Source organism: Stegodyphus dumicola, chromosome 2, assembly GCF_044657685.1.
Source record: "Stegodyphus dumicola isolate Sdum_Otavi_A_Nest chromosome 2, ASM4465768v1".
Taxonomy (NCBI): domain Eukaryota; kingdom Metazoa; phylum Arthropoda; class Arachnida; order Araneae; family Eresidae; genus Stegodyphus; species Stegodyphus dumicola.
In genome coordinates this window covers 208,887,854-208,907,312 of record NC_140769.1, presented here as the reverse complement: position 1 = coordinate 208,907,312, position 19,459 = coordinate 208,887,854, and the positions used below count along the sequence as shown (strand labels likewise).

At 30.5% G+C, this 19,459-nt stretch overlaps 1 protein-coding gene across 3 annotated transcripts in view; it reads right to left on the bottom strand.

Moving 5' to 3' along the window:
- LOC118205597 (ubiquitin C-terminal hydrolase 7-like) overlaps window positions 1–19,459 on the bottom strand; it is a 166,255-nt gene that overhangs the window by 56,761 nt on the left and 90,035 nt on the right. For all 3 annotated transcript variants that reach the window (XM_085811679.1, XM_085811676.1, XM_085811677.1), the window contains exons 24-25: window positions 16,917–17,016; window positions 2,605–2,672 (exon numbers count right to left, since the gene is read on the bottom strand). In XM_085811679.1, coding sequence (XP_085667805.1) covers window positions 2,605–2,672; window positions 16,917–17,016 — 168 coding nt within the window. The remainder of the gene's footprint in view (window positions 1–2,604; window positions 2,673–16,916; window positions 17,017–19,459) is intronic.

Here is a 19,459-nt window from a genome sequence, read left to right as displayed (position 1 = left end):
ACTTTCTCACCATTCCATCACTTATTCACCGTAAACTTCTGTCACTTGACGATAAATTTCGACCGGTTTAACATTCCTCGCGTTCAAAAATTTAATCACGGCACGAATCTCACAGTCAGCGGGAGAACTAATTGTCTTAAACATTTTGAATGTGCACAGCAAACTGAAAACACAACATAGAGCAACCAAAATGGCGACAATTGAAAGTCAGTGAACAAGAAAGACTAGTGCACATGCGCGGGACGCCTACCACAGCGCTGCGACGGCGCTAGAATGAAACGGTACTTAATTTCCGAATACGCTACGTATATTAATGCTGCAACTGCTATTTTTCTTTCAATTTATTAGTCCATTTCCAGTTAATGATTTCATATGAATAAAATTCTCTGATTTTACTAATTCTGTACCCGCAGCCAAAGGATTAACACATTTTGGGATGGCCATCTATACACACAATTTAAATAAATCCCTTGGTAGCTAAGATTCTAAATGATACATTCATCTAATTATTCTGCAATGACATACACAGTTAATTTTTTATTTCAGTCTACTGCTAATGATTTTAAGGGGTGAGTATCAAACAATTTACATATGAACCCTTTATAGATGATAAAAATGCTACTAGTTATAAGGATAGAGACTGTTGCAAATGATTTTACTTTACAGGACAGCAGAATTCTCTCATTAAGCCTAATTTAAAGAAAAGGGTAAAAATTACAATTTTTAAAATTATTTTTGTACTTTTGTTTCATTATCCTACTTATGTCAGCATGAATTTTACCTTACTCATACTTTAAGAATTTAGAAAATTAATACTGCTCATAAGAACTGAAATATATTTAATATGCAGCTGCATATGATGCATTGAGGAAACAGATAATTTATTATGGGAAACTAGCTTTCATGTATACATGTCTTAACTACTTAAACTGTTTCTCAATTATTAAGCTATCATCATTTACTTTCTTATTTCAGTCAGAGATTTATTCCATTAAACTTCACTACCAAGTGCACTTTCATTATTGACCATTTGTTACAATAAAAAGATTCTTGCAACAACTGAGGCAAAATTTTATAACTCTTTACTTCATTACCTATTTCTATACTTAACATTTTTCTCCATAGATGAAAAACATTCTCCTGAAAATAACAGGGGGGACATAATATATTAAAAAACTTAGAAGTAATATCTACCCTAGATGGAACATTTACTGTCTGTCTATGAGCAGAACAGCTCTTGCCACAGTGTCTGGCGGAGCGCGGTCGCTATAGCAACAGGACTAGTATATTTCAAATGGGGAGAACTAAGGGTTGCTAATTCATCTTTAAATACGCCAAGATGGCAAACTGAAAAGTAAATCTTCAAGACACCCTTACAGAAAACGAGTCAAGGCTTGTTTCTACAGCAACAGACAGCTGCAGACTAACTGGCGAGAGCTTTTCTTATGACAGAACGCTTAGAAAGAAAAGCCAAACTTTTGTTTCCTGCAGAAATAAATGTTTTTACATTCTAAAGAAAAGAGGATAAAAAGAAAAGCGACCATATCAACTGCAACGGGCAAGAAATGCCAATTATCAGTGCCATTCTAATGTTCTGAATAAACAGATTTTCAACAACCATTTTCTAATACTTCTAATTCAACTTCTTTTGCTTGACCCATTCACACATTACCTATTTTCTTGAATGAATTCCTGACTGCAACATGATACATGGCACAATTGTCTGCAAACAGTTAAAGAAATTCATAACAACAGCGTTAAAATAAATGGCCCATTATTTACAAAGCATATGATTCTATGATCAACAGCATCCATCCCTTAACAGTCCTTTGAAATTTTTTCATTACTTATTATAGTCATAATAACTAACATAAATTTTATGACACTTCAATTAAATTCAGTATTGAGATAGTATGTGATCTACCACATTTAATTAGTTACTTCTTAGATGGCACCATTAAAAATGTTATTTTAAAATATTAAAATAAATACAAATAATTAAGAATACATAAATAGCTTCAAAATCCCCTAGCACAATTCAACTGTTTTAAATATTCATCAGGGCTAACAAAGTTCTTTATTGCATACTACATCTAGACCAATTTTTCTTTAGAAAAAACATACACCTAATTTTGAAATGAAGATATAAAACTTTTCTTCAGTTCACTAACACCAAATTCTGAGATATCAGGATGCACCAAACGTGTTCTTAAAATTGGAAAACAATGGGAAACCTATCAACATTTCGATTATACTTATGATAGTTATGTTAAATAATTTATGTATAACTTTCATCATGATGAATCTGAAAAGGCACAGGAAATTTGTTGCACATAGCTAACTGTTCACTAATATGATTTAATTTATTACTTACATCTTTTGATATATTTTCATATGTTCATTAATTTTTTTGTTATACTGTAAATTTCTTTTTATTAAATTCATGAAGTTAAATTAAAATTTGGTCATTTTAACGTTGTTGGGATTTGACTATGTATTCTAAGTTATCTATTTCAATAAAACACTGCATTCAATATTTATTTACTACAGCATATACAAGCCACAGTAAATTAGATTACAGACAGTGAAATAATGCTTACTTACTTTTGAGCTTTAAAAAACTGCAGCCTGTATGGATCTGCATTTAACCTCAAAGCAACAGCATGAGCCATCTGTAATTGAAATTTGATATATCTGTTACATTTTTGCATATAAAAGCAAATACATATATTCTGTATATCTGTATTATAATTTTACATAAAGCAATAACATGTATGGCGATTCTGAATCAGATGCTTTTATAGTGGTAGTGTATAATAAAGAAGTAATTTTCAGAGTATAAAATCGATAATCGAAGACGCAATAAACGTAGGCCAACACATAACAATCATAAAGAATTACAATGAAATGTTTACAAACTGGAGCAGCATCATTCAAAATATGATTGTTGCATGACACTATACAATCAAAAGCAGCTCAGGGAAATGTAAAAGATTCTAATTATTGTGAATATTCCAAGACTTCTTTATTATTATTAACTGCAAGTTCAGCATTGACCTCCTAGGGGTCTATGAAATTTTAAACGGGATGAATGATTATCAAAGAGATGACAGCTGAATACGCGCTAGCAGTTGATGGGCATAACCAAGATTCCAATGATTACAAAAAATTTATTAATAAAACTGATCATTTATTGTTTATGGACATGAAATTATATCATGTAATAAGGAAAATATTCTAAAATAAATGTCAACAGAAAAATGCACTAAAATTATTTGATATATTTTTTTAAATCAATATTTTTTTTAATAGGAACATTTTATGCAATATAAAAAAGTAAAATGCAAGAACACAAGAAAACACAATTAAAAAATATAAAGAATGCAAAACAGAGAAAACAAAAAACAAGTTGAATGTTTTTAAATGAGATGATTTAAAAATTAAATTAAGCAATTTTATACCTAATACATACTTATAAAGCGATTTCATCAATACATCAAATGTAACCAATCAGACTAATTAAAATCGAACTTTTGGGCAATTAGAATATGATTTTGTTTATGATATTTGTAAAATTAACTTCTGCTTATATCTTAAACTTAATTATTATCTTGAAGTTATTTATGTGCAATTATTTATATTATGATTATGCTGCATACTGTATAGAAAAATGTAAGGGGGCACAGAAAATCATTTCTTTAAAGGGGTTAATGGCCAAAAAAAAAAAAAAAAGGTTGGGAATCGCTGTTCTAAATCCTCATTAAATGGCTGGCAGACTTAATCACAGTCATTTAGAGTGTGCCTCAATATGAGAAAAGATCAGAGAAGGCTATGCATTCATAGAAAGCAATCATGTTCTTTTTAAAGAAAAAAATCACCAACAATTTTTGATTTACCAAGGGATAAAGAAAATTTTCTATCTATATTTATCTATATCTATATTTATCTTTGAAAGAAGCTATTTTACCTCACATTCAAGCATGGACATGCAATATCAAAAATACAAGTAGAAGAAAAGCACATTGAGGAAACATGACAGCCGAAAACAGTATATTTATTTGTTTTCTTAACTTTTTTTAAATTAAAACTTACCAATAATCTTGGTACCATTTTAAATAATGAGGCTGTAATAATAAAAAAAGCAATTTTCCTGCAGGGATACATGGAATTTTTCTTATTCCAAACAAAAGCTCCATAACTTTTTAAATTCTACAACACTAAATTTAACAACTGTTTCGAATAAAACAAAATACACCCAAACACATATAACTATCAACTTTGAAAACTGGCAGTTGTGGAAGGTTTTCATGCTGTGCGGAAATTTTTGCTTAATGCATGATTCAGGTTAATAAACTATTTATAATATGAAGCTGATGTAAAACATTATCATTTCGTCAGATATTCTGAACTTTGTGATCTTTGGCTAAGGTCACTTTAACTGAGAAAATCTTGAGCAGGAAAAGAAAGATTTCATTAATCTAAGATCTTTTAAATATGATGAAAATAAAGTTGACAATTAATATATGAACTACGGTGTGAATAAACTTAGTAATATATGATAAACTTACATAAAACAAAATTAATTATTAATGGAGTAACAATGATTGAATCTTCAAAGAAAGTTCAAGAAATGTCATCAGCAGATTAAGACAATAAATAATAAACACTTCAATCAAAAAATTTAGTGAGAAAAATTTATGCTAAAAACCACTATGGGTGGGGAAATGGTATTTGCATTATTTAATTTTCATTAATTTAATACATTTGATTTACTGCAACGAAACATTTCCTCCAGTAAAGACTAAAAAAATTAAAACTGTGTAATGTGATCAAAAACCGGGTTTGTTACTAAAAAAAGACATGGCAGCTATAGTATACACAGCTTCCCAAGAATTCACCAGATTATATGTTTATTGCCAAAAAATAGCAAGATCTGGCCCTGAAAAAATTCCCTATGCCAAACTAAGGTTGCTTTTTTGCCGAATTTTAAATTTTACATTTGCATGTCTATTTTGAACATGGAATACCTTCCATATATTAAGAGTTACATCAGTTAAATGATTTCTAGAAACTTCATGAGAAGTACATAAATGAACATTGTGGTTGATAAACTTCTACTTTTTCCTAATTAAAATGAGTACTTATTTATATGTTTTTTATTATACTTACACTGTAATGTATAATTTTTTATTATACTAATACTGTAATGTAAAGTAAATTTCATTGTTGTAATGTTTAAGAACTATTTTTCTTATTGTTATTTTTAGTGTTTGGTTAATGTTATGAAAATAGTCACGGACATACATGATTGCCATTAAGTGGCACCTGCTACATACGTATACAGTGGTGGCCAAAATTGTAGACACTTTTGGAAATTTTTATGTTTTTGAACTTTGTATGCTTAAAGAGAATTTATTGCTGAATTTAATACAAAAAACAAAATTCAATTATTTGCAATATAAAAAAAAGTTAAACAATAATAGGTATCAATATACATTAGATAGTGATGATTGCAGTGAGTTATCAGTACTTAGTAGGGTACCCTTTATTTTTGATTACAGCTTCACATCGACGTTTCATTGAGCTGACAAGAGTTTTAAGCTCTTCTTTCGTTATTACATGATGCCAGGAAACAATTATAGCCTTAATTAGTTCCCTTTTATTTGATGGGTGCCTCATTCGGACAAGAGTTTTCAAACGGTGCCACAAATTTTCGATAGGATTGAGGTCAGGACTGTTTCCTGGCCATGACAACAATTTAATGCTCTTTGTACGAAACCACTCTTTCGATATTTGGGCCGTGTGGCAAGGAGAGAAAATCCTGCTGAAAAATAAACGAAGCATTGTTGGGAAAGAGATCTTTCATGGAAGGTAGAAGTTTTGGTTCTAGAATAGTGTCAATGTATTTTCTGGCATTCAGTGTCCCATCGATACATGAAGGCGACCAATATCATCTGCTGACATGCATGACCAAATTATAACACTAACCCACTAACTGGGTTCTTCACAGATGCTTGAATGCAGTCAGGATGTAGCTCTTCTCCTATTCTACGTCTTACATATTTTCGCCCATCACTACCAAATAATGATATCTTAGTTTCATCACTCCATATAACTTGTGACCACTGATCATCTGTCCAAGTAATGTGTCCCTTTGCCCATTGAAGTCTTTTTTTTTTTTTTTTCCTGAAAATTAAGATAAGGCTTTTTTCATGGAATTCTACCTCTCAGTCTAACATCTGTTAATCTTCTCCTGATTGTTCTTTAACTGACAGAAACACCAGCATCATTCAGATCACTTCTGATGGCCGCTGATGACATTTTTCTATCATGGAGACATAGTCTTTTTATTCTTCTGTCATCAATAGATGTAGTGCACCTTTTTCGGCCTTTTCCTTCTTTGTTTTTTATTGAACTTGTCTCCTGATATCGTAAACAAAACTTTCGGACTCCAGATGTAGTCACTGAACCACCCACCTGTCTTGCAATTTCAGCATAGGAAAGACCACTTTCTCGTAACACAATAATATTACATCTCTTTCTAGGTATTCAATCTACTCTTTTATTTGATGTCATTGCTTCTTGACTAAATATTAAAAATTTTTACAAAAATTCCTACTTGTAATTGCAGTGTATAAGAAACAGGTCCTCCTCCTACAGAACAAAGCAAAATAATGAATTGTTTCAAGTGTAAACATGATGTCAGCTTCTACTGGCAGTTACTAACATTTGATTGGTTCTCAGAACAAGAACAGTGAATGACCAGTAAAGCTAGACATTACAAACCACTTCATAATTGTGTTTATTTATATTAAAGTACATATAACTTTTTTTGTATTGCAAATAATTGTGTTTTGTATTGAATTCAGTAATAAATTCTCTTTAAAATGATGTATACAAGTTTGTATTTTGCGAAACGTAATATTTTCTATAAGCATACAAAGTTCAAAACCATAAAAATTTCCAAAAGTGTCCACAATTTTAGCCACCACAGTATATGTAGGTTGTCTGAAAATTTTCCAACCTAACAAAGAAAAAAGATATTTTTTCTCCAAAATTACCTTTAATAGTCGATATAGTCACCTGTAAGTCTATACATTTCTTTCAGTGGTGCTCCCATCAGTCAAGTTCGTTACAGACTGAATGCACAAATCCGATAAAAAGTTAATAAAATGTATTATCACAGGAATAAATAACAAAATGAAGGATTTTTCCTCAAAGACATTTGTATAATATCACACAATATAATCAGCAGCTATATTTTAAACTACTAAAACGTTAAATAGAACACAATCCAAAGCGCAAAGAAAGCTAATCCAATCAATATTTTACAGCAACTAAGTAAACGACAACAGCTCAATAAAACACGGTTCGTACACATTCCTGCAGATGGAAATTAGGTCCTTTTAAGGATTTTTAAGGACCATTAATGAAAATTAAAAACCTATCAACAAATGGGAACTGAATAAATTCAAATAAAGATATTAGCTATGCCTAAACTTCACTTTTGTGATACTATCCTAAGAATAACATAGATCCTCAAGCAGAAAGCATTATTATTAAAAATAATTTAATAAACATAATTATAACACAAATTTGAGAATAAAATCAACTTTATAAAATTTATCAGGTTGCATTAAATATTTTACCCTTATAATAGTTGGATGTAGTTGAAAGAAGGTTACTACATTTTATTTACATTTTACTAACAGCTTTATGTTGATTGTTTTTTCATGTCCCATTTTGTCACCTACTTGCTCAGTTTAAAGGTTTAATAAACAGCAGGTAGCTTTTACATCAAACGGCACAGGTTAAACTGAGAAGTAAAATCATAATCAGCATGAAGACTGGCTGCTGCCACCGCTGCTGCTTGCCTAGAGAGATCAGAACAAACCTGAAGGCCTGATGTAGGCACGGTTGACAAGATTTGAAAGTTAGTTGTGCTCTGTCTGTCTGACGCAGTTAATGTCATAACTTCATGCAGAATTCCTGGTGTTGTAACCCAGTTAATATATTTTAAGGTTCCAATAAGCCACTAAAGCATCAGAGGTGATAAGTAGTTTTGTATTATTTTAAGTCTCACTAGATACAAAGAATTAAGTTTTACGTTTTTGTGCTTTATCTTTTGATCATGGTAAAGATTAATGAAAGGCAATAAGTCCCTTTAATATTCACAGATAACTTTTAAGGGTGACCAGTTAGTTACAAATAATTAAATTAGGTAGTAACCCTTAGTCATAGATTTACATGGCCACTATTAAATTTATTTTTAAAAAAATATTTGTTAAAAGAGCAGATTAAAATCACTATCTATTAACATGTCACAGTTTAAAATACATGTAATTTATGACATTGATTCTTGAACGATATTTGTGCAACTTTTTTATATGAAGCCGTTCCAGACATTCTGGGTAATTTATATCAATTTCCTTCTCTTTAAGCATCTTTTCTAACAATTAGAAATTTGTTTCAATATGCAAACCAGTATTTCCACTAGTTTCTGGGGTTTTTATCTCCTAACTTGTCAATCTCTTGACTATGTAACTATGAGGTTTTACCTGATCTCATAAAAGTTTAATAGTCCGAAACCCCTGACAGACTGAAGCAAATTATTGCTATGTCTAAAAGTAACTACAAAGTCGGATAAAGATTTAAATAAACCTCTTACTTAAAAAGACTTAGACCTTAACATGTTCTTATACTAACAAAATCAGCTACTGCTTATGGTGATTAAATTAAACAGGAACAGTCAAATTCAAACTAAAAATGAAGACTAGTAGTCAAAGACCGGTCGTGGACACTTAGCCGACGGGACACTTAACTGACACCAGTTAGCCAACATGGACACTTCGCCGACAGGACATTTAGCTGACACGGACAGTTAGCCGACAGGACACTTAGCTATGGAACAGTTAACTGTCAAAGCATTTAGTCAACAGGACTAAGCCGATAGTGACGTTTAGTTGACGCGTACCCAATACTCATTTAAATTTACAATCAATTACAAAATTTTTCGACTTCTCCATAAGTTCAATATTTAAGTTATTTTTTCACCTATCAGTAAAATTCAGTTTTTGATTCTTGAATATCTCATATGTGCTTTTAATTATTGTGTTAATTTCGCATTGTTTGATATGTATCGTGCTGTTTGGTGTATATTGGCTAAATTGAAAAAGCGCTGAAATTTCTCGTCAAGGAATATGAATTAAATTTGCCTTCAAATACCTTCAAAATAAAAAAAATTCTTACAACTAACATTTGCTAAAACTTTTTATGTGTATGTTGTCACCAATAAAGTCGTAAAATGGCAAGATTTGCGCCAAAAATTACACATCGCGACTTGCAAAACATAGTACATAATATTATCTATTCACATGACTCATCTAGTTAAATCTATAGCATCACATTATGGTGACTTTTCAAGATCTGGCATGCTTTGCTTCGCCCTATTTTGTTTGTGGCCGCCTCCTTCTGCAGCTTTAGTTATGAATAAAACAAAACCTTAAAGAATATTTTACTTCTAAATTCAACATTAAGCACTAGTTTAGGGCTATAAACATTAACCTAAGTATTTAAGCGAGAAGCGTGGTCAATAAAATGTTAGAGAATTTTTATCTCAAGAATGGTGGCATGAACTGCAAATTATAGAGGTCACAAATAATTTATACCTTTGCTGGTCTTATAAATTCACTTTTCTAAATTGTTTTTAATAACAAAATAAAATATATTTGCTAAACTAACAATAACCGCCATGTTTCTATAAAAAAGTATAATTCAAGAATAACAATAATTTTTATTGCATTATTCAGATTTTTTATGACAAGGAAATAAATTTCATTAGTGGGAGGAGGCAAACGATTTTTTAAGGGAAGGAATGTAACACGACGTGATGAGCAAAATAGTAATGTAATGTAAAGATGTTAGAAATTTGAAAGCATTTGGAAGAGCGAGATTGGAAAATTAATATCATTAAGTAAACAAGAAAAATGATTTATGATGTGAAAGTTGATTAAATGAAGCTTTATGGATAATTTTTGAAGATCCCATATTAAAATGTAATTAAGTGACTGCCGTACTTAGCTAAAAAAAAATTCTTTCTCCTTTCGAAATTTAATTCATATTCCTTGACGAGAAATTTCAGCGTTTTTTCAATTTAGCCAATATACACCAAACAGCAAACATATCAAACAATGCTAAATTAACATAATAATTAAAAGCACGTATGAGATCTTCAAGAATCTAAAACTGAATTTTACTGATAAGTGAAAAAAATAACTTAAATATTGAACTTATGGAGAAGTCGAGAAATTTTGTAATTGATTGTAAATTTAAATGATTATTGGGTACGCGTCAGCTAAACGTCACTGTCGGCTTAGTGTCCTGTTGACTAAATGTCTTGACAGTTAACTGTCCCGTAGCTAAATGCCCTGACGACGAATTCTGTGTGTCGGCTAAATGTCCTGTCGGCTAAATGTCCTGTCAGCTAACTGTCCGTGTCAGCTAAATGTCCTGTCGGCTAAGTGTCCTTGTCGGCTATATGTCCTGTTGGCTTAGTGTCTTGTCGGCTAAGTGTTTTCTCAGCTAAATGTCCGTGTCGGCTAAATGCCCTGTCGGCTAAGTGCCCATGTCGGCTAACTGGTGTCCGTTAAGTGTCCCGTCGGCTAAGTGTCACGGACCCGTCAAAGACTACACAATTTAATTTTAATCTAAGCTGGCTCAGTAACACGTCATAATGCATTACAAATTAAATATCGGCAGAGATAATGCGAAGATGAATAATTACAAATTACCAGAGCTGGTTGGAACTAATGCAGCGTGCAAATGGAAGCCAGAAACAAATTCTGTCTTACAACCCCAAAACCTTAGTTAAACCTATCTACGTGATTTTCTTTCTAGTGAGGAAACTAAAATTATAGCAAAGGCTGAAATTATAAACAACTGCTTAATTTACATAATAATAATTCTTTGAAGAATAACTTTATTTCTCTTTATATATTCAGTTTCTTTCTTTAATATGCTTTTTCATTTTAGAATTTTGGGATTTAGTTAGATTTCTGTTATTCTAAACAACTGTATGCATTTAGATTTTATACAAAAAGATGCTAATTTTATTTCTTTTGTAATATGAACATTCAGAATAAATATGAAATGATATATGGTAAGGGACAGTTGCAGAACCGGTGTAGTAGAAATTTTAGAATTTAGTAACACACTGAGCAACAAAAATCTAGAAATGGCAAAATTTTAGAATTTAGGAAGGCAGCTGAATTTGAGATCTACAGACATTGCATCAAGTGGGAAAATGCGTAGTGTGTATAATGCACAGTGCCATAGCTAGGGTTTTCAGCATCCGAGGACAATTGAAACTGGTGTTAACAGGTAATGGATGTCACTAGACACAAGCTTACATTATTTAAAAGTTAAACTTAAGTTTTTAAGTTTTAAGTTAAACAATAAATCTAGATTAATTTTTTACTTACTTTATGTGTTGCTTCGTTTAATCATTTTGAAACACACATTTATTAATAATGAGAAACACTTATGCAAGAATACGTTCAATCGCTTTGCAAACTGTAATAAATGTGACGGGCAATGAGAAAAAGACGTGAATTGCGATGCCTAACAAATACAAGAAACGCTATTGCTCCGACTGGGATTCATTGATGTACACTGCGCAAAAAAAAGGGGGGGACAGTTCCCTATCTTGCGGTCTACTAGGCCGATTGACGAAATTCAACTTGCGTTTTTCATGTCTCGAAAGCACAACTAAGGATATGCATTAGATTTATATATAGCATTGTACTAATATAAGTATTTTGACACAAAATCGGACTTTTTCTGAAATAACATAACAATTTTTTTCCTTATTTTCTGACTCTACAACTCAAATTATATCAACAGGGTTCGTACACATTTCTGCACACGGAAATTAAGTACTGTTAAGGACAATTAATTAAAACAATTAAGGACCTATGAGCGAATGGGAACTGAATCAATTCAATTAAAAATATTATCTATGCCTGAATTTCACTTTTGTAATACCATCCTAAAAATAAAATAGATCTCTAAGTAGTATGCATTATTACTAAACATGAATTAATTAACATAATTATTAACAAGTTTGTGAATAAAATAAACTTTATGAAATTTATCAAATAGCATTAAATATTTTACACTTATAATAGTTGGACATATTAGAAAGAAGGTAAGTGACATTTATGTTTTACTAACAGCTTTATGTTGATTTTTTTTTATGTCTCATTTTGTCAGATACTTGGTCAGTCTAGAGGTTTAGTAAATAGCAGGTAGATTTTATGTCAAACGGTATAGGTTAAAATAAGTAAGATCATAATCAGCATGATTCATAACAAAAGACTGAATGTTGTCACCGCTACTGCTTGTCTAGAGAGAGACCTGCTGATTAGAACAAACCTCAAAGGCCTCATGTAGGCACGGTTGGCAAGTGTTGAAAGTTAGTCAGGCTCTGTTTGATGCAGTTAGTTTCATAGCTTCGTGTAGAGTTTCAGGGGTTCTTAATATACTTTAAGGTTCCAATAAGCCATTAAAACCCCAGAGGTGATAAGTTGTTTTATATTGTTTAAGTCTCACTAGATGCAAAGAATAAGTTTTACTTGAATTCTTACATTTTTGCATATTACCTTGTGACCACAGTGAGTATTAATGAAAGGCAATAACTCGCTTTATTATGTAGAGATAATTTTTAAGGGTAAGCAATTAGTTATAAATAATTAAATTAGGTAGTTTAATAACCTTAGTCATTATGGAGTTACATGGCCACTATTAAATTTTATTTTTAACAATATTTGTTAAAAAAAAAGCTTTATTAAAATTAAAATCTAATAAAATTTCACAGTTTAAAATAAATGTAATTTATGACATTGATTTTTAAACCATATCAGGATAATTACACATTAAAAGCTACAAAACATTCACGTTTTGTTACAACACCCAACAAAATATTTATCCATCATTTTAATTTGAAGCTTTTTCAGACATTTTGGCAAGTTTATATCGATTTCCTTCTCTTTAAGCATCTTTTCTAACAATTAGAGATTTATTTTAATATGCAAAACCACTGCTCTCGCTAGTTTCTTCGTGCTTTATCTCCTAACTTGTCAACCTCTCCACAATGTACCTATGAGGGTTTACTCGATCTGGTAAAAGTTAAATAGACGAAAACCCCCGAAAGTCGTGAAGCATATTATCGCTATGTCTGAAAGTAACTACAATATCAGACAAAGGTTTAAATAAGCCTCTTATTTAAAAAGAACTTAAAACATAAATGTATGCATAAATGATGTGCTAACAAAATCAATTACAGCTCACAGTGATGTAATTAAACACAAATTCAAACTAAAAATGTGGACTAGTTGTCAAAGATTATATAATTTAATTTTAATTTAATCTGGCTCAGTAACTCTATCCTATGAAGAAATAGAAATGGGAAATTATAGTAAAGACTGAAATCATAAACAACTGAGTAATTAACATAATAACAACTACACATATCTTTGAAGAATAATTTTCTTTGTGCATTCAGTTTCTTTCTTCAACACATTTCATTTTCATTTTAAAAGTTTTGGATTTAATTAAGGATTTCTGTTATTCTAAAAAACACTAAATGCATTTAGAATGTACAGAAAAAGAGGCTAATTTTATTTCTTTAGTAATATGAACATTCAGAAAAAATATGAAATATATATGGTAAAGATCAGTTACAGAGCTGATGTGGCAGAATTTTTAGAATTTAATGACACATCAAACAACAAAAACTAGAAATGACAAAACTTTTAGAATTTAGACAGGCACTGGAAGCAGAATTTAGGATCCACAGAGACTACATCAGGTGGGAAACTGCCTAGTGCCAGCCATGTGTATTGATGAATGATGATGCATTAAAACATATTAGATGAATCTTTTAAATTGTAAGTTTTTAATTTCTTTATTAATAAAAAAATCCATTTCTATAATGCCTGCCCATGTGATAAGATAAGAAGCATTTTTGATATTTTCCATGCTTGTGTCTAGTGAAATGTAGAGAAAATAAAGGGAAGATTCATCTTAAGATTCTAGTATCAGAAATGAAACATTCAAATATTATGTTTTCATTGTTCTTTCAGACGTTCTCCAAAAAGTAAGAAATCCATTGCAGACTTTCTATAAAATGCATCCATCATGAATTAATACCATGGAGACATTTTTCGTTTTGTCACACAGTTCTTGAATTTTCTAGAATCGTGGCTCTATAAATCCTGCCTTCAAATCCTTCTAAACTATCCAAGCAGCAATGTCTAAAATCCTAAAGAAAAATTATCTCTACCAATTCTGTAACAGTAAAAAGCCAGAAATATTTTGAAAAAAAAAGGAGGAGGGAAAAAGTGCAAAATTTATTTTATAGAGAAAACTGATGCATACTCTGAGAATTTTGAATATTCTGAGATAATTATATGGGGAAAAACTCTTACTATGAAAAAATTAAAAAGAAGACATTTTTAATTAATTACATAGCTAATTTTGCTTTTGCTGAGAGCTGTTTCGTAAACTGTGCCTCATAGCATTATACCTTGTTTATTTTTCAGATTCAAAATTTTGTATAAGTTGCCAAAATGAAATTTTATAATGTGACAGCAAAAAATAAAAGTCTTTATTTTAATGTTATTTTTTAAATATAATTTCAAAATGTTACCATTATTTTAATGAAATTTATCAATGTTACGATGTTTAAAAAAAATCGAAAAATTCTCAGATCTCAGAATTAAAAATTTTCTATAGAAACTGATCTTAAAATCGCCAAAATGTTGATATGTAGCGAAATTTAGAACCGTTTAATAAAAGAATCGACATCCTCAAAAGCGAAAAGTTGTTTAAGAGCTCTTTATTAGAAAAAATAAATTTCGAAATACTTCTTGCTTAGAAACTCAAGTATCTCATCATTTATATTAGAAATAGAAACACATTATAATCCATGAACCCATTCAAAAGATAACCATATACGACAGTGAATCACCAAAAAATATTCCTCCAAAATAATAATTCACACTCAAAATGGCAGTCGTAAAAAGAGACAGAAATTTCAGATGATTAAAATTAAGGACCTTCTGCTGATTTTAGCCAAAATTAAGGACTTTTAAGGACCAAAAATTGATTCCAAAAAATGTAAGGACTTTTAAGGACTCTTAAGGATCGTACGAACCCTGTATCAAACTGCGAAGTTTTGTAAAAATCACTCCAGTAGCTTTGAAAAAATTAGCTTTCAAAATTTTAGCTCCTCAGCGTTAATTGAGTTTGGTACATATTTAATAATATCTCTTTTTTTTTATTAAACTTATTTGACTCTTCCTTTCACATTTCAAAATTTTTTAAATTCCAAACCAAATTCGCCCATTTTTTGTGAGTTATTTTAAAAATTTGTATTTTTAAATAACTTTTATATATTTTTGAAAAAATTTTGAATTTTAACCTATAAAATTTTTGCCATCATATCAAAGTAGATGCATTTCCAAGCATGCCTGCAAAAAAATTATAAATTTTTATTCAAAATTTCCAAAGATATACGTAAATTTATTTTTCGGCGCGTTTTGAAATTTGGCGTATTTATTAGAAGCCATAATAATGAAAATGTGGTTTAGGCACTTTGTTAAAATTATTTGCAAGTAGGAATGATTTGACTTTTTTTTTTTTTTTTTTTTTTCACATGCATAATGGAAGGGAAAGAAAAATAGGCTGCAGTATACAGTACAAAGACCATAATCTGGACGTCCATTATCTGGAATGATCTATAATCCGGAACTCAAAGCCACAAACTTAAGCATGCGCATTTGATGCGTGCATCCACTATGCATGCGCATAAAGCCAGTAAAGCGTTTACACATGCGTGCTTCCGATAGTGAAGAAAGTGACAGAGAGGTTATTGAAAACGAAAAAATTTCAATTGACAAGTTAGTATTCTCAACACAGCAATTACAGGATTTGAATAGTGGAACTTTGTAACTGAACAAGAAATTATATCTCTTTAATAGAAGAAAGAATTAAAGAGAAAGTATTAGCACAAAAAACGAAGCAACTTAAACAACTTACATTGAGAGAAATGTTTAATAAAGTAAATAAATATTACTTTTTCTTTTTTTTCTTTTTTCTTTCTTTTTTTTTTTTTTTTTTTTTTGTAAATTTTGATAACCTTTAGATCATAATTGCTCTTTATTTCATAAATTACGGTTTCATATTTTTAATTGTATAATTTCTGCATGCCATCTTACCAGACTTAAATTGATGACCTATAATCTGGAAAAACTCCTAATTCGGAATCACCGAAGTCCAACGAGTCCGGATTACGGACTTTGTACTGTATTAAGAAATTCAGCAAGTGAATTAGTCCTGGTGCAAATTAAAAAAATTGCGGTTTGAATTTCTCCATAAATTTCAAACCAAACTTTACAAAATTTTTAAATTAGGCATAATTTAAGTCATAGAATCGAAATATGGAAAAAAATTGGCATGTCATTTCAGAAAAAGTCCGATTTTGTGTCAAAATACCTATGTTAGAATAGCTTTGTAAAGTGAATTAATTATTGCCTATTCTAATTACAGATATATTTTCATACAGTAGGAAATGTTTCAATAACAGTTGTTATAAAAATATACACATATTTCCAAGTTAAATTTTAAAATTTTCATTTGGAATATAAAAATATAACATATTTCTAAGTTTTAAAATTGTCCTTTGGAAGTTCTTTTTTAAGCAATTATACATTTTAGTACTAGACAACACATTAAGTTGTTTCCTTATGCAAAACCTTCTACATACCCATAAAAGACAAAACATTAAAAAATGAGAAATTAAAAAATAGCTAAATATATTAAAAAATCCTAATAATTGTAATGTTGAAATATTATACCTGATCGTATGTCATTTTTAAGGATAATTCCATTGTAAAGCCAGGATCAAGAGGAAGGGTTTTATCACAGAAAGTAACTTCAACTCGGTGAAACAGGTCACTAAAAAATTCAATATTAGCCCCAGATTATGCTTATTTACAGTAAACAACTAATATATCAGTATCAGACTTCATTCATAACAAGACAGATGAAAAACACACCAAACTAAAACTTAAAATCAGCAAAGCACCAAACCTACGTTTGGCATTTTCTACCTTTAACCCCTTAAGGCACACATTAATTTCTAATTTTCGGTCAAAAAATCACCTATTTTTTTTCTTGCATAATCATATATATGCATAACAGACAGGGTTAGCTTCAAATCGAAATCTTGGTGGTGCAACGTTTGGTTGATTTATACTAATTTGATACCAATTCCTTGCTATATCCAAAATCTCGTTGTCATTATCTTCCGATTCACTTCCATCACTTAAGAAATCATCACTCTCATCGCTGAAACTGTCTGATAAATTGGCATATTCAAAATTGTCATTGTCAAGAGTCGCTCATTATCAGATAACTTTTTTTAAATTACAAAAACACTTAGTAATATAATTTGCAGTTAACTGCTTACTTTTATTATATTTACGTAATAAAAATGGATATATTACCTTTTCCACACCAAACGACTACTTTATAGCAAAGAATTCCTAGCAAACTTATAGCTAATCATCAAAATGCACCACGTGGTTTACACAAGAAAAATGCTGAATAGTGGTGCCATCTATGTCAAATAAGTTTAATTATAATCTAGCCTATTTATTTTTACTGGAACGGATCTCAGACAAGCATTAGAAATAAAATAACGCTAGATACAAGGGCGCCCGTGTGAGACATGGGCATGTGCAAATTTGCCGGAAACTTTCGCCCGTGTGAGACACGGGCAAATGCGTTAAGGGGTTAATTCTTGGGGAATTTAAAGCATATCTTGTCCTTGTATTTGAGATAAATCAGCATTTTACATCAAGGAACATGAAATTTAATGTCTGAAAAAGTGAAATTAACAAGTCTCCAATAGCTAATCACAGTTGGAAATTTAGTCATGATTTTGACTTCAGGCCTTAAAATTTATCCAAAATGCCTCTTCCAATGGTTACTTGGATTTTCTTGCAGCTTTTCCCACTCACAAAGGTTTAGCTTTAGTTAATGACTTTATTTTCAATCCAGTCAATCCTAAGGCTTTTAAAATTCCATTATCTTAATTTTTTAATTTTTGTTACTATTTACGGCAACACATGGTGCTACCTTCTTGTTTGTTTTACTACTTTTGGGTATAAATATAAACATGCTTAATTCTTTGCTCACAATGAAAAGTTAATTTGTTTGTCCTTGATACTTGAGAGAGTCTTCACTAAAATTTATGCCAAACACAGGGTTGTTGCTTTGTTAATTTAACTTCATCTATATGTCTACAAAACATCAAATATATCTAGATTATAAAACTCTACATTAAATACAGACTGGAAAAATTAAAACCTTAAAATTCAAGTTTCATCTTTTAATGTAATGAAACTTAACAAATGTTAGCCATTTCACTGTTTTCTAATCAACTCTTTTCCTATAAAAAATTTCTAAATTCCTCTTACATTCGATACATAGATGTTCATACAATGTCTCTGGGGTATGTGGGCACTTTGCATAATACTGAACCAAAACGTTGAGGAACATTTGGTAAAGAAAGACAGCTAGAAGTATAAGGGTATCTTCCTTCAAAAGCTTGAAACTGGACAAAATCATTCTCTCATTAAATGATGACCAAGGCTTCAGCTAATAACAGGTATTGTTATCCTCTGGTTTTTATTTCATTTAATATAAGCACAATAGCTTTAAATAAATGCAAATGATATCTTATTAATACAACTTGTAAATGGAAACATTTAGTTTGGGTTAACATTTGTTATTCTAAAAAGAATATTCTTTAAAAAGTTATGCATTATAATGCAGAATTCTCTCGACTTACCTTGTAGAACTAAATGCTGTAAATAAAAACACCTCTGAGAAACTCTGATGCTAAGGTTTCTTTATTAAGGACTTTGCGGGACATGGACTCAAAAATACTTAAACTGGTTATCAAAATTAAAAGATAATGACAAAACATATGCTCACTAAGTTAATGTTACGCCCAATGCTGTAATTATTTAGGTTAAGTAAATACAATTGAACAACAAATTGCACTTTCATGAATACGTTAGCACCAAAAATATGCAAATTTGGTTACTGACAATGTAGTGAGAATGGAAGCATGTAGGAATTCCGGTCTGTAGTATAGTTTAAAGTGAATGCTGTTTCTGACAGTGATCAGTTTTCGCTAGTTATGTATCAAAGGCATCATTTAAGTGAAGATCAGGTGCAATTAATAGAATCAAGGTCAAACAAAAACGGAGGTCGAAAAAGATCTGAATATCTCTCAAAGTATCATATCAAAAGTTTGGAGCTGCTTTTTCAGCACTTTATCAGTTGATACACAGCCTAATCAAGAAGGATCAAGAGCAACAACTGCATC